The sequence below is a fragment of the Patella vulgata genome, chromosome 5 (genome assembly GCF_932274485.2).
Source record: "Patella vulgata chromosome 5, xgPatVulg1.2, whole genome shotgun sequence".
Lineage (NCBI taxonomy): Eukaryota > Metazoa > Mollusca > Gastropoda > Patellidae > Patella > Patella vulgata.
The window spans coordinates 77141444-77157638 of NC_065883.2; the positions used below are offsets into that span (position 1 = coordinate 77141444).

A 16195-nucleotide genomic window follows, 5' to 3' on the forward strand; every position below is an offset into this window, starting at 1 on the left:
AAAAAATCATTATTCCAGCTTTGTTTCGTGACACAATGAGAGAGAAAGAGAGAGAGAAATGGAGCTAAACGTCCACTCAACACAAACAAGGTTATTTCGGGACTAACACATTGTTCAATTTTATTTCAATAATATGCTTGTACGTTGAGGTCTTTAGCAGTGGGAGGAAACCTGGAGAAAACCCTTAAGGTTGGACAGGCGACTCTACTCCTTGTCACATACAACCGGGGAATCGGAACCACGCCAGTTGACTCAAGGACTGACATTATGATACAACACGCATTCGACCACCCAATCAACCCCCCCCCCCCCCAGGACATAATGAGATGAAAGGGAGTTTAACATCCAGCTTTGTTTTGTGACACAATGAATTATCGAGAGAGGGAGAGAGAGAAATAGGGTTTAACGTCCACTCGATACAAACTAGGTCATTTCGGGACTAACATATGGTTTAATTTTATTTCAATAATTTGCTTGCGCGTAGGGGTCTTTAGCAGTGGGAGGAAACCGGAGAAAACCCACGAGGTTGGACAGGCAACCCTACTCCTTGTCACGTACAACCGGGGATTCGAAACCACGCCAGTCGACTCAATGACAGACTTTATGATACATTCAGCCATCAGCCCCTCCCCCCCCCCAATGAATTATCAAACGTACGTACTTGTAGTTGGGTTGATGAGATCGGAGAAGTGCGTACTGATTGATACCATGTCTGTCTCTACTTGTAGTTTCATTTCTCCATTCTTATTAGCTGATATCACCTGCAATAAAAAATTATTTTCGCAATCATTAGATATGTTGCACCCAAGGTTGCTGTTTAAAAGTTTTGCTCATCGGACAGTTTTAGTTGGGGTTAAAAGAGAATGGAATATGATTTACTATAGGCATATTCCTGGTTGGATGTTTGTACAGTTGCGTAGGACATGTCCATCATAATCAGGCAAAGCAGCATCCATAGTTTCACCTTTGAAACACATAATGGGGCTGACCTTAAAAATATCTTTGTTTCACCAAACCCGACCCACAACCGAGGAGAAGGGTCGGTAGGTCGGTTTTTTTTTCAGATTTTTTTTTAAGAGCTAATTTGACAGCTTGATAATTTTCCGGGTGCAAACATTCGTCTTCTTTTATTGGCAAACAAATCAATGACATCGGGATTTTTCGTGATGCACGACTCGCACACGAATTGCCACAAACTGACGTTTGAAACTCCCTCAACACGTTTTATAACGATCGTGCGGGTTGTGCCTTCATTTTTCTCGAAAACGGATATTGAAAATATCCGTTTTCGAGAAAAATAGAGGCAGAATCATTTCGTGGGAATGGACATGCTTTCGTCTGCAACCATTTTGTTGAGAAGCGACACCTATGATGCTTTCGTCTTGATCAACCGGTTTTAATAATGAATCAAACCATAGCCATAGTAAAGGAAAATTACTCTCGTGATATATTTCAGGTTGACACACAAAATAAAATAAAAAGAACGCGGAAAAGTGCAATAAAATAATTTAAGTCGGGGGTGGTTTTAGTTAGTCGGTCGCGTTAGGCGAAACAAAGATATTTTTAAGGTCAGCCTGGTTATCTGCCACTTTGAGGTGACACTGTCTCAGATATTGTCCTATATGAGAGAGAGAGTGGGGGTTTAATGTCTACTCGACCCAAACTAGGTCATTTTGGGACTAACATGGTTCAATTTTATTTCAAAAATTCACCTGCGCGATGAGTTTTTAGCAGGGGGAGGAAACTGGAGGACCCGGAGAAAATCCACGAGACTGGACAGGCCACCCTATTCCTAGTCATGTACAACCAGGGAATCACGCCAGTTGACTCAATGACAGACCTTATGATACAGCTCGCACGCACTAACCACTCAGCCATCCACCTCCTTTATGATGATAAGAGTCAATAACCGTGTAAGTTTTGTGTGAACCATACATTTGTATATCCTCTGTTTAAAGGACAACATTGGTGTCAGTCATTATAAAATATGCGATAGAACTGGTTAAATACATCCCAAATATAACTTTAACACAGAGATCATTGCTACGGGAGATGTGTAACAAGCACGTGAAGAAATGGGGAGTGACGACAAACACGAGTTATCCTACTATATAACTGATTGAAGCACCGAGTGATAACAGACACGCGATCGAATTTCATTTCACTGATAATTCAGTTGAAGATGAAAAGCTATTATATGAGACGGTGAGAGGATATCTGACAATTCAAAAAAAGAATTGGCTATCATTAGATAAAAGATAACAAACAAATTAGAGAAAAAGTTTGTGCATTACCATGTTTTTTATTAAGAACAGAATGAATAAAATAATTTTTCTATTTTTCTCGTTTTCCCTTATCTAGTGACAGCCAATTCTATTTTTGAATTGTGAGATACTCTCTCACCGTCCCATATAATAACTTTTCAACTTCAACGGAATTATAAGTGAAATTAAATTCGATCATTTGTCTGTCATCGCTCGTTACACCAGTCAGATACATAGTAGGATAACTCGTGTTTGTCATGTTTGGCGTCACTTCCCGTTTCTTCACGTGCTTGTTACACATCTCCCGTAGCAATGATCTCTGTGTTAAAATTATATTTTGAATGTATTTAACCAGTTCTATCACATATGTAATTATGACTGACACCAATATTGTCTTTTAAGGTTAGTATCAAATGTTTTGTTTTTTTTCAATTCAATTCATTTTGTTATCCTGACTTTAGAATGGGGTACTATGTCAATGATGCAGTCATTTCAAGACGAACATTGACGTAAGATAGTCTGAGTTTCCCTAGACAGATGCCTTATGTCCAAGCTTGATGAACATTTTGGAAGAATTCAAAACCAGAGATATTTCCCCTATGCTCAACTAGCTTGGCCCCCATTGCTTACGGAAACACACTGTAATATTTTCTATAACTACAAATGAAATGATGAAGCCGTACCACATAGTTACTGAGATTCTTCATTTTATCGATAACATTCCGTAATAATCGGATCTGTGGCATCGATATAGAAACCTACAATACATAAATATTACACTTTACTCAAATACAGTTTGTAAAGAGAGAGAGAGAAATGTGGATTAACGTCCACTCGACACAAACTAGGTCATTTCGGGACCAAGATATGGTTTTTAATTTTATTTCAATAATTCGCTTGCGCGTAGGGGTCTTTAGAAGTGGGAGGAAACTGGAGGACCCGGAGAAAACCCATGAGGTTGGACAGGCGACCCTACTCCTTGTCACGTACAAGCAGGGATAGTTTGTAAACAAAATGTGAGAGTCGATATACAGTTTGTAAACATATAAGAGGGTCAAGCGATACAGTCTGTAAACCTATGATACAGTGACAAGGTTGAGTGATACAGTTTGTAAACAAATTAGAGGGTTGAGCGATACAGTTTGTAAACATTTAATACAATGAGAGGGTCGAGTGATACAGTTTGTAAACATATGATACCAAGACAGGATCGAGCGATACAGTTTGTATATCTCGCCACATTGCGACAAAAATTAGATCTTAGTGCAGTGTCCTACAATCTCCATGCAGCACAAGTACAGATCTTATGAATAAACAATAATTAAAATTCAATACTCCCATGCAGAGAGTTCATGTTCTAACAATTTTCATAGAGAGAGAGAGAGAAATGGGGTTTAACGTCCACTCGACACAAACTAGGTCATTTTGGGACTAACATATGGTTTAATTTTATTTCAATAATTCTCTTGCGCATAGGGGTCTTTAGCAGTGGGAGGAAACCGAGGACCCGGAGAAAACCCACGAGGTTGGACAGGCTACCCTACTCCTTGTCACGCACAACCGGGGATTCGAAACCACGCCAGTCGACTCAATGACAGACTTTATGATACAGCGCATGCACGCTAACCATTCAGCCATCCAAACCCCCCAATTTTCACAGAGTCTTCCAATTTCATATCAAATTACAATCTGATTAAACTACAGATCTATATTTCGTTTCGTATTTTGATACCTTCGATGGCCTACACACAATACATGAAGATCTGGGCGGTTGTAGGGGAAGGTCGCGTCGGGGGTCATACATGAATGACGTCAGACATTGATTAATCATTCAGCGTTAACGTTTCTAGTTGTTTACCCACAGTCTGTGCATCGCACGCTAAGAACTCGCTGTAACAAATCTGTAACAGATCTGTAACCAGAATGCAGGTTATATAATAACTCTCCCATGTCCTAGTATTGTGAAGACAAGTAAAAAAAAAAAGTATGAACTATAAAAACGATACGAAATAGGATCTGTATTTTAATCAAATTGCCAATGTTGGTTGAGATGTTTAATAAAATTCCTTGAGTGTGGGTGAAAGACGTATGCAGTTTAATTTCCACTCTACTCAAAATAGCAGATGAGAGAGAGAGAGAGAGAGAGAGAAATGGGGTTTAACGTCCACTCGACACAAACTAGGTCATTTCGGGACTAACATATGGTTTAATTTTATTTCAATAATTCGCTTGCGCGTAGGGGTCTTTAGCAATGGGAGGAAACCGGAGGACCCGGAGAAAACCCACGAGGTTGGACAGGCGACCCTACTCCTTGCCACGTACAACCGGGGATTCGAAACCACGCCAGTTGACTCAATGACAGACTTAATGATACAGTGCGCACGTGCTAACCACTAAGCCATCCAACCCCCCCAAATAGACGATGGAATGTTTTATTTCTCTTATCATGTTGAATTGTTTAGTAGCACGAAGGATAATTATACCGAAATGTAAATGAGTCAAGACTTTTTGGCAAATTAAAAACTCAAAACAAATCTTAATATAAGGCATCTAAAATATTGACTTTTGAAAAAAAAAAAAAAATTACTAACAAAAATAAAATATCAAATTTAGATATATATATATGCAGTAAGCTTTAATAAATATCTTACGTCTATTTCTGGCATCAGTGGTTCCTGGTAGTCTTGCCAGTGTCTCCTAGCAACCACATGCACAGGTATATCATGTACAACCAATCGCTGATGAGATCCAATCGTTGGCTGTACGAAAAAAATAAAATAAAATTCCCTATTTTGCTTACAGACAACTTAAGCCTCTGATCCTCATTTGAAAGTAAGAGAGAAATGGGGTTTAACGTCCACTCGACACAAACTAGGTCATTTCAGGACTAACATATGGTTTTTAATTTTATTTCAATAAATAAACAGTGGGAGGAAACCGGAGAAAACCCACGAGGTTGGACAGGCTACCCTACCCCTTGTCACGTACAACCGGGGATTCGAAACCATGCCAGTCGACTCAATGACAGACTTTATGATACAGCGTGCGCACACTAACCATTCAGCCATCCAACCCCCCTGATCCTCATTTGAGTCTCTGATTAATTTTGATAATGAGTGTCCAATTTACAAGTATCTAATTTCCTGACCACTGTTCCAAAATTAATCAATAATCAATTGGGTTGTTTACTTTTTTAACAGTGATCGAGATATTAAACCCTTGTACATTGGACACTCATTTTCAAAATTGAATGGTCAGCTTTAAACTGGACACAAGTACAAATTAGATGATTTTTGGTGATTTTAAACAATTTTAACAAATTTTAAAACGAAGATTTGATATTAAATGAATGTGAAAGAAATTTGTGCTAGATACACAAGATTAAATAATACCTGGATTACAGTGATACCTCCCTTACAATCTGTCACATTTTCAACAATTTGTAAGTTAATATTGTAAAAGTTGAGAGAGAGAGAGGAATGGGGTTTAACGTCCACTCGACACAAGCTAGGTCATTTAAGGACTAACATATGGTTTAATTTTATTTCAATAATTCGCTTGCGCGTAGAGGTCTTTAGCAGTGGGAGGAAACCGGAGGACCCGGAGAAAACCCACGAGGTTGGACAGGCCACCCTACTCCTTGTCACGTACAACCAGGGAATTTAAACCACGCCAGTTGACCGGCAATACTATATACCGGAAAACACCGGAAAACAACCGGAAAACACCATTTTATACTGAATACCGGAAAACACCGGAAAAACACTAAATACCGGAAAACATCCTAAATACCGGAAAACACCCTAAATAGGTAACCCGGAGCCTGGTCCTCTGTGTGCGGTTTTTGACCAAGTGAGCGCCAATGAAGGAAGGTCAAGGTCATTACGATGTTCGTTTTACAAATAGCCCCCACCCCCCAAAAAAAATTCCCGATTTTTTTTTCTCCAAAATTTTTTTCCCGAAAAAAATTTTCTGTCACAAAAAAAAAATTCGAATTTTTCCGAAAAATTGGTTTTACAAAAAAACATTCCGTAGAAAATAATTTTACAGAGAGAAATTTAGGAGAAGAAATTGTTAAAAATAAATCTGAAAAGAAATTTTTCTTTGACCGTAGGCGATCGCTCGCTTTTATGTTAATGAACTTTTTTCATCAGCGCTCACCTGGTCCAAAACCACACACGAGGACCAAACTCCGGGTTACTAAATAGCTACCGGAAAACTTAGAAGAGTAAACTGTGCCCGAAATTTTTTTAGATAGCGCGCCGCACCGCGCCGCTCCGGGAGGGTCATCGTCAAGGTGGGACGGGGGTGAAATTGTCCAGTCACGTGACGAACATAGATCTTATGTTCCTCAACCCATATTATTTCCACAGTCATTGTCATTAATCACAAATTACGGGATGATATACGAAAATGCAGTTTTACTTTGAAATAGTGCAAATGATACTTTTCCATCTACAATCTTCAGATCAAAGGATGAAAGTTCTTACACAGTGCAGCATAATTTGTGCAAAAGAAGACATCTCGAATATCGATTGTCGGAAAAAACATTTTCTCAGGGACATTTTTTTCCGAATACGCATTCGGTGTAAGTCTTCAGCCACCAGGAAGTGGTTAACATAGAAATGTTTTATTACGATAGTAGTACATAAAACAAATTGGTTGCCTGAGATTCTCGGGGGGAAAGTAGCCTCATCGGCTAGAGTCCTCTATTTCACAAACAAAAACAACAATTGCTTCCTTGAAAATTTATCGATCAACCCTTTTCACAGACGTCCAGCTTACCACTTCCCGTCAATGCAGTAAGATAGATTATGTAGTTTATTTGTCCTGTCAATTGGCGCGAAAGTTGGGGTTTTCTCAAGGAAAACTGGTCAACAAGTTGGGGAAAAAAGGCTCGAAAAGTAATCCAGAAAGAAATCCTGTGTGCGACCCTCGGAATATCATGGAATTTGTTGAATATTATTATGGTTCAAGTGATTATATTTGACCCTGGAATGAAAGTAAGCTCAGAAACAAATAGATTTTTAGCCCTTCCAACGAGATGGATAGCTCTTGGAAAGGATAAACACTTTTCAGATTACAGCCTGTCCGAGAATTGCTTGGCATCCATTTCGTTTGGTGATTAGGACACATAGCGGTTAAACCTGGAACTTCAACTCTAACTATTCAGAGATTTATTAACTCGCTTTTGATATTACTTGCTGTTTTATGATGCGATTTTTTGTAACCTAGGGAGGAGTTGGCCTAGTCATGCCTTCCACTAATTCGTACCACGCTGATGCCAGCGTTACTGGTAAGAACCAGGAGACCGGCGCAACCGGCATATAATGGGGCCCTCCAAGGGCAGTGTTTAATCTAATGAAATACTGAAATCTACTGAAATTTACTGAAAACTAAAATTAAAATTCAAATACAAAATAAAATATGGTCAATGATGGAGGTAGACTGATTGTGTCTTTTAAAACATTCAAAACATAATAGGTATCACTAAAATTTTAGAGAAAAAAAATCAGAAATTTTTATATTTTCTTTGGGGGGGGGGGGCTATTTGTAAAACGAACATCGTAATGACCTTGACCTTCCTTCATCGGCGCTCACTTGGTCCAAAACCGCACACAGAGAACCAGGCTCCGGGTTACCTATTTAGGGTGTTTTCCGGTATTTAGGATGTTTTCCGATATTTAGTGTTTTTCCGGTGTTTTCCGGTATTCAGTATAAAATGGTGTTTTCCGGTTGTTTTCCGGTGTTTTCCTGTGTTTTCCGGTATATAGTATGGCCCCCAGTTGACTCAATGACAGACTGCATGATACAGCGCGCACCTGCTAACCATTCGGCAATCCACCCCCCCACCCCTCTGGACTAATAAAGATGGGCATACATCATGCAGTGAGTTATAGGGGAAATTTTGCAAGGACAGCCAAGGGATCTTTTACGTGCACACCAATCTGTGCACGGGACCTCAGTTTTTTGGCCCATTCGAACAACTAGACAGTTGTTCTTGTCAGACCCTCCGCACAACTTTAAAAGACGTGCACCTACCAGATCTCCTTCAACAGTCAAACATGGCAGATGTTTCTTGGTCAATTTTAATTTCACCCATTTCGCCGTCTGTGTTGTTTTCATTGCACGGAGAAGATTTTCTGGGGACAATTCTAAAAATATTTCATTGTCTTCTTCTGATACCCCTTCCATGGCGAACTCATCAAAAAAATGACCCTGGTGGATAAAAAATAAAAACGATAATAATTGATGAATTCAGAATGGAAATGTATGAAATGGGGTTTACATGTAACATCCTACTCTCTGGGAGAGAGAGAGAGAAATGGGGTTTAACGTCCACTCGACACAAACTAGGTCATTTCGGGACTAACATATGGTTTAATTTTATTTACATAATTCGCTTGCGCGTAAGGGTCTTTAGCAGTGGGAGTAAACCTGAGGACCCGGAGAAATTCACGAGGTTGGACAGGCGACCCTACTCCTTGTCACGTTTGGACAGACGAGCACCACAATACAATAAGTGTATGATTGTCAATAACAGGGATGTATAATTGAAAATTAAACACAGGAAACATTTCTGGATGCTTTTATATGGATATTTCCTGTTACAGATATATTTGGTAATTAATCAGACTTTGCTGTTCTCTTTTAACATACATTATGCAAGTTAAATCTGTCTATTGCAGGCCTGAAACGTTATCTAAATTATTTATTAGACTTTTATTAACATGAAAAGACCTTGATCAACTCTAGATGTCATCTTATGTGTCGGATTGTAACTGGATTAGAATCCAATCTGCTGGATGGGACAAAAAAACGAGGTCCTGTGTACATATTGGCATGCACGTAAAATATCCCTTGGCAGTTGGAATTCGATATAAGAGTAGGCCATAGCGCCGCTGCCCAGGCAAAATTTCCCTCACAGCACACTGTATGACGTATGCCCGTCTTCATTAGCCCAGTTTAGGAGCAGAACAGTAGGACGTTAAACCCCATTTCATGTATGTGACAAGGAATAGGGTCGCCTTGTGGGACTACTCTAGGTCCTGTTTCGCCCTACTGCTAAAGACCCCATCAAGCGAATTATTGAAATAAAATCGAACCACATGCACCCCATTAAGAGAGAGATAAAAAGTGTTTATTGGCCACTCGACTCAAACAATTTTGGTGCCTACTATGGTTCAATTTTATTTCAACAAGCCAACAGTGAGTTTGAGGCCGATGTCCCCCGCCGAAATCCCAAAATAAATATTAATTAATCGCACATTTATTCTTTTTCAAAAGTATCAAGCAACAAACTATACACTAAGTTTCATCACGCTCGATCAGATGGAATCAAGATTATCTTATCCCAAAGCATTGACCAATGAAATTGACTAGCTCTGCTTAGCTTCAGCTCGAAATGTTAATCATTGAACTCAGTCAAGACATTCACCTAATGAACATCTACATCAAGTTTAAACATTCTACTTTAATTAAAAGCAGGGTTGTTATGTTCAAAAGTCTTGACCAATCAAATTGCTTATTGCTCCTTAGCCTAAGCAGAAAATACCCACCATCGAACTTTGTCAAGGTAGTGATATAATAAATCTACATGTATATTCGAAGTTTCATTGCTCTCACTTCATTATAACCAAAGTTATCGTCCCCCAAAGCATCAACCAATCAGATTTTTTATCTATGCTTACCGTAAGCAGACAATGTTCATCATCGAGCTCCGTCAAGGCATTCACCTAATGAAAGCCTACACCAATTTTGAACATTCTACCTCAATTAGAAGGAGAGTTATTGTGTTCCAAAGTCTCGACCAATCAAATTGCTTATCGCTCTGCTTACCCTCAACAGAAAATGTTCCTTATCGAACTTAGTCAAGGTATTGATGTAATAAAGCTATACACCAAGTTTCATAACTTTCTCTTTATTAGAACTAAAGTAATTGTGTCCCAAAGCATCAACCAATCAAATTGCTTATCTCTGCTTACCCTAAGCAGAAAATTCTCATCTTCGAACTCCATCAAGGCATTCACCTAATAGACATTTATGCGAAGTGTGATCATTCTAACTCAATTAGAATTAAGAGTTATTGTGGTCCAAAGTCTCGACCAATCAAATTGCTTTTCGCTCTGCTTACCCTGAGCAGAAAAAGTTCATTTTTGAACTTAGTCAAAGTATTGATGTAATGAAACTATACACCAAGTTTCATCACTCTCACTTAATTAGAACTAAAGTTATCGTGTCCCAAAGCATCAACCAATCAAATTGCTTATCTCTGCTTACCCTAAGCGGAAAATGCTCATCTCCGAACTCCATCAAGGCATTGACCTAATAAACACATACACCAAGTTTGAACATTCTAGCTCAATTAGAAAAGAGTTATTGTGTCCCAAAAAGTGTGACAGACAGACAGACGACGGACCCCATTTTAATAGTCCCCTGCTTTCTTCGAAAGGTGCGGGACAATAACTGGCGGCATGTAGGAAACCCGAGAACATCGGAGATAACACTCAAGGTGGTCATTTCGGGACCAACATATGGTTTAATTTTATTTCAATAATTCGCTTGCACGTAGGGGTCCTTACATGTAGGAGTGGGAAGAAACCGGAGGACCCGGAGAAAACCCATGAGGTTGGACAAGCGACCCTACTCCTTGTCACGTACAACTGGGGATTCGAAACCAGGCCAGTTGACTCAATGACAGGCTTTATGATACAGCGTGCACGTGCTAACCATTCGGCCATCCACCCCCCCTTGGGAAAAGAAACCACGCCACTTGACGTAATGACAGCTCTTATGATCGACCATTCAACCCAATCTGATTAAAACACAAATCCTATTTCGTATTTCATTTTTATACTTCAAAATTTCGTTTTACTTGTCTTTACTACATGTACACTAGGATTTGGAAGAGTTGTTATCATTGACGTGTTCTGAATGGTGTGAGGAATTAGCCAATGAAACGGCCTGTTACGGCGAGCTTTAGGCATGTTTTGCACGGAACAGTGGGTAACCCACTAGTAACATAGGGTCAAAATCCGCTCGTATGACCTTTGACGCGACATATCGTTACAACCAGTCAGATCTTAATGTCATGTAGTGTAGACCATCGAAAGTATAAAAAAAATGAAACGAAATATAGATCTGTATTTGAATCAGATTGACCATTCAGCCACTCAACCCCCACAAATGTCAATAGTGAGAAAGTGGGGATACAAATGAAATGAAATGGGGTTTAACGTCCTACTGTTTCGCTCCTAAACTGGGCTAATGAAGACGGGCATACGCCATACATGTACAGTGTGCTATGAGGGAAATTTTGCCCGGGCAGAGGCGCTACGGCCTACTCTTACATGTATATCGAATTCCAATTGCCAAGGGATCATTTATGTGTACGCCAATTTGTACACGGGACCTCGGTTTTTCGTCCCATCCGAACGACTAGACAGCTGTCCTTGTCAGGCCCTCCGTCCTGCATCACTGACAAGGGGGAAACCACGCCGGAAAATCATGGGGATACCAACCTGTGGTAATTCACACCAGATTTGAACACCGCCACTAACAGCCTGCTCTGTCAGAATAAAATATAACTTATCTACAGTGATTCTTAAAACACAGGATTTTATCATCTTCGATACAGTTCCTACAATTCCTGTAAATATACAAACATTCAATTTTAGTTTTCGCTTTAAAAATCGGGCATGTCCCCTATTGCAGGAAGCGATAAAAGTAGTCTATCGTCTTAAATACGTTTGACTGTTTACATTTCCAACTGGTCATAAAAGCAATTGATGCATAGGGAGCCACGGTGGCTAAGTGGGTAAGACACTGCTTCGCTAGCCTGGAGGTCGCGGGTTCGCTCCTGCAGTTACCTGAGAAAGTTGGAGATTTTCCAGCATGGCTTCCCCTTGTAAGTGGTGGAGGACAGAGGGCCTGACTAGGACAGTTGTCTAGGTGTTCGGATGGGACAAAAAAATGAGGTCCCATGCATACATTGGACTGGAGGGCATGTAAAAGATCCCTTGGCATTTGGAATTTGATATGAGTAAGCCAAAATTTCCCTCATGGCACATTTCGTCGCATGTGCCCGTCTTTATTTATAGCCCAATAGAGGAGCGGAGCAGAACAGAAGGAAGTGAAAGCCCATTTCATTTCCAATGATGCACTTCGTGTTATTCCTACGCCAGACATCAATTGGCAATAATACTTTTCTGTTAATACTTTGACGGACATCTTTACTTCAAAGTAAGCAATCACTGCTTGATGCCGAGATGAGTGGAAGGGTCGCCCAGTAACCCCCAACATACAGTCGATGTTTTAGTGACCAACATGCCAACACTACACCTGGCTTAACGGGCAGGTAGATTTGTATAATTGAGTAATTACTCATGCACAATAATTTGTTAAGTAGCCATATCTTCTGGCCTTTATTGTCAATTGAGAGAGATGAAGGGATTTGCTTTAAAAATGGAATCGAAATGTAAACATCATTGTCATTATGCCCCAATGCAGAAAAGTTTTCTGTGATGTCGTGATGACTGCATTATTAGACAAGTCCAACTGCGAGGAATTTTAAGTCAACTTGTTTGCAGCAGTCATCATATAATTAGTTATGAGAGTGCCAACTTACTTGTAAAATGTTGGATGCACCCTACATCAACTAATTTCCCTCTAAACTTCATCTTGTAATACAGAATACAAACAATCAAGGAAGAAGACGACACAGTCTCGTGTTTTTGCTTTGAAATGTACGCGCCATTTTGAGAGTCACGTGATCGTTTATTATAGAACTCAAATTCTTCGCCCACCCTTTAAACGAAACGAAGAAATGATATTAAATGAAATTGGGGTTTTCTGCACCGACTGACCTTACGCCATACAATGTGCTAAGAGAGAGAGAGAGAGAGAGAGGGAAATGGGGTTTAACGTCCATGCGACACAGACTAGGTCCTTTCGGGACTTACATGTGGTTTAATTTTATTTCAATAATTCGCTTGCGTAGGGGTCTTTAGAGTGGGTGGAAACCGGAGGCAACCCTACTCCTTGTCACGTACAACCGGGGATTCGAAACCACGCCAGTTGACTCAATGACAGACCTGATGATACATCGCGCACATGCTAACCATTCCGCCATCCAACCCCCACAATGTGCTATGGGGGAAATTGCGTTCCAACCTACTCTTATAGGCCTATATCGAATTCCAACTGTCAACGGGGTTGAATGTCCGAATGGTAGGCCTATATAACAATTTAGTCAAGTAGAGTGTTTTCAATTCCCCACTGTACGGGGCACACGCGCTTGCGAATTATTGAAATAAAATTGAACCAGATCTTAGTTCGAAAAAAAACATAGTTTGAGTTTGTGTCGAGTGGACGTTAAACCCCACTCGTTTTTTTCTGTACAATCCGATGGACTAGACACTGTTTCTGGCGAGGCGATCAGTGCCGCATCCTACACTGGACTGACATTGGGAAACCGTGCTGCAAAATCGATGGAAGCTTTCTCCGTCAACCAGGCCCGTAGCCAGCTTGCTAGCTTCGGAGGGCCAGTTAAGTTTTTAGGATGGGGGAGGGTGGGGGGGGGGCACACCCGGCACAGTCTACAGTGGGTATTTTAGAGGTATGGTCGGAAAATTTTTTTTTCGGTGGGACAAAACATTTTTCGGGGGCATTGCTCCCCTCTGGCTACGGGCCGCCGTCAACACCGGGGGCAAGTGCCAGAGAGAGAAATGATATGGCCGAATGGTTAGCACGTGCGTGCTGTATCATAAGACCTGTCATTGAGTCAGCTGGCGTGGTTTCGAATCCCCGGTTGTACGTGACAAGGAGTAGGGTCGCCTGTCCAGCCTCGTGGGTTTTCTCCGGATCCTCCGGTTTCCTCCCACTGCTAAAGACCCCTACGCGAATTATTGAAATAAAATTAAACCATACGTTAGTCCCGAAATGACCTAGTTTGAGTCGAGTGGACGTTAAACCCCATTTCTCTCTCTCTCTCTCTCTCTCCCTTTTTTTTTTCTCTCTCTCTCTCTCATACGCGAATTATTGAAATAAAATTAAACCATATGTTAGTCCCGAAATGACCTAGTTTGAGTCGAGTGGACGTTAAACCCCATCTCTCTCTCTCTCTTAACTAATGTTCTTAGAATTGCCACTAGCAAGGATTCATTTATGTGTGTGTTAATGTGTACACGGGACTTCAGTTTTCGTCCCATTCGAACGACTAGATACCGTTCTCTCTCAGGCAACCCGCCCCGTACCATTTACAAAGAGAAGCCAGACTGGAGAACTTTCTAGGACAAAATCTTTATCGATTCCGGACCCCCAAAGTTACTTAGCCACGGCTGCTATAATATTAGTGTTAAGACGTTGGCTTAAGCTAATCTGGAGGTCACGTGTTCGATCCCTGAATTGGCCGAGAAAGTTCATTGGGATTTTACAGCGTGGTTCCCACTTGTCAATGGACAGTGGTGCAGGACAGAGAGCCTATAGCGTATTATAGTCGTTTGGATTGGACGAAAGACCGAGGTCCCGTGTACACATGGTCGAACACGTGAAAGATCCCTTGGCACTTAGAATTCGATAAACGGGTAAGCAGTAGTGCCCTGTCCTTGCAAATTTTCTCTCATAGCACACTGTATGGCATATGCCCGGCTTCATTAGCCCAGTCGGAGCAGAACAGTAGGACGTTTAACCCCATTACGTAGGCCCGAAAGCTGCCTATTGTAGGCCTTTCTTTTGGTCTCAAATGCTATATAATTTATTGTTTAGACATTTATTCACATGACAGGCCCAGTGCTGGATTAATCATAAGGAAAATAAGACACGTGCCTTAGGGCCAGCCAAAAATCCAGGCCACAAAATAATAAAGTAAAACTTTTTTGATAATTATCAGGTGGTGTCAAAAATGCTTGCCTTTATTTTTATGTAAATAAATTGCACTCTTCTTCATCTACGCGTTTGTCCTTAAAAGCTTTCCATACTCTGGCAAAGGGTTGACATGATGTTTCGTCCTTTTACACACGTGAGGTTTGTTTACATTTGTTGTGCGAAAGAATCCCGTAAGTAATTTCATATTTTTAAAAAATTTTCATTGATTTCGCAATTGACATTAGATGTATTTCACGTAATTATAAACATGCATAGACCAACATAACGAGTGAAACATTGTCGAAAACAAGCTGATATGATTAGGGAAGCCAAGGTGAAAATTCCGATGGCGGTTCTGTGAAAAGACAATCCTCAGCCTGGTCAGCCGTTCGTAAATCTCAAGTCAGTAGTAGAAGTGCGAGTAATATTTCCAGTGTTAAATACTCTGTTATGATTAATGATTATGAACAGTGATTGCACGTCGTCAGCCCGTGGGTCCATCGATCCGCCTGTTCCTTCAATCCGTCAGCAAATTGTTAACGCGATAAAGGCTACAGTTTGTATCGGTTGTGAGGCATTGGTGTCATTAGAGGACGAGCCCTATCGATTTTTCAGCGATGCGCCATCTTTGCCGAAAACCTAGATGTGAAGCACTGGTGACATAAAGTGATGAACTGTGTTTATTTTTTGATTTCCGAAACCTTCCGTTCCCGTGCTACTCCGCCCCCTATTTTGAAACCCTTGTGAACAAGAATGATGATATAGTTTAAATCAGTTCTTTTTCTTAATAAATTGGTGAGAAGGATTGGGGTTAATGAGGAAACGATAAAGATCGAGGCTTGAAAAGTTTCGAGCCCCCCCCCCCCTTCTCCACCAAGCCTGTGATTGTCCGTCAATTTTACAGCACCCTCAGAGAACACCCCCAGAGAACACCCCCACCTCTCGTTGCTCTGAGCTAGTTACGTCCCTGTAACGTACTTTATTTTCAAATTGGGTGTGTGAAGCATTGAATTCATAAGTCGACGACGTGTTAGATTGTGAATCGATCAATTCGATTTAACGAAATA

General features: G+C 40.6%; 1 protein-coding gene across 1 annotated transcript in view; it reads right to left on the bottom strand.

Moving 5' to 3' along the window:
• Nucleotides 1–13031, bottom strand: part of LOC126822634 (checkpoint protein HUS1) — a 29344-nt gene extending 16313 nt beyond the window's left edge. Inside the window, exons 1-6 of the mRNA XM_050551626.1 lie at nt 12892–13031; nt 11786–11913; nt 8307–8483; nt 4916–5023; nt 2948–3022; nt 662–761 (exon numbers count right to left, since the gene is read on the bottom strand). Of these exons, the coding sequence (XP_050407583.1) occupies nt 662–761; nt 2948–3022; nt 4916–5023; nt 8307–8483; nt 11786–11913; nt 12892–12943 (640 nt within the window). The 5' untranslated portion in view covers nt 12944–13031. The remainder of the gene's footprint in view (nt 1–661; nt 762–2947; nt 3023–4915; nt 5024–8306; nt 8484–11785; nt 11914–12891) is intronic.
• Nucleotides 13032–16195: the final 3164 nt, after the last annotated feature.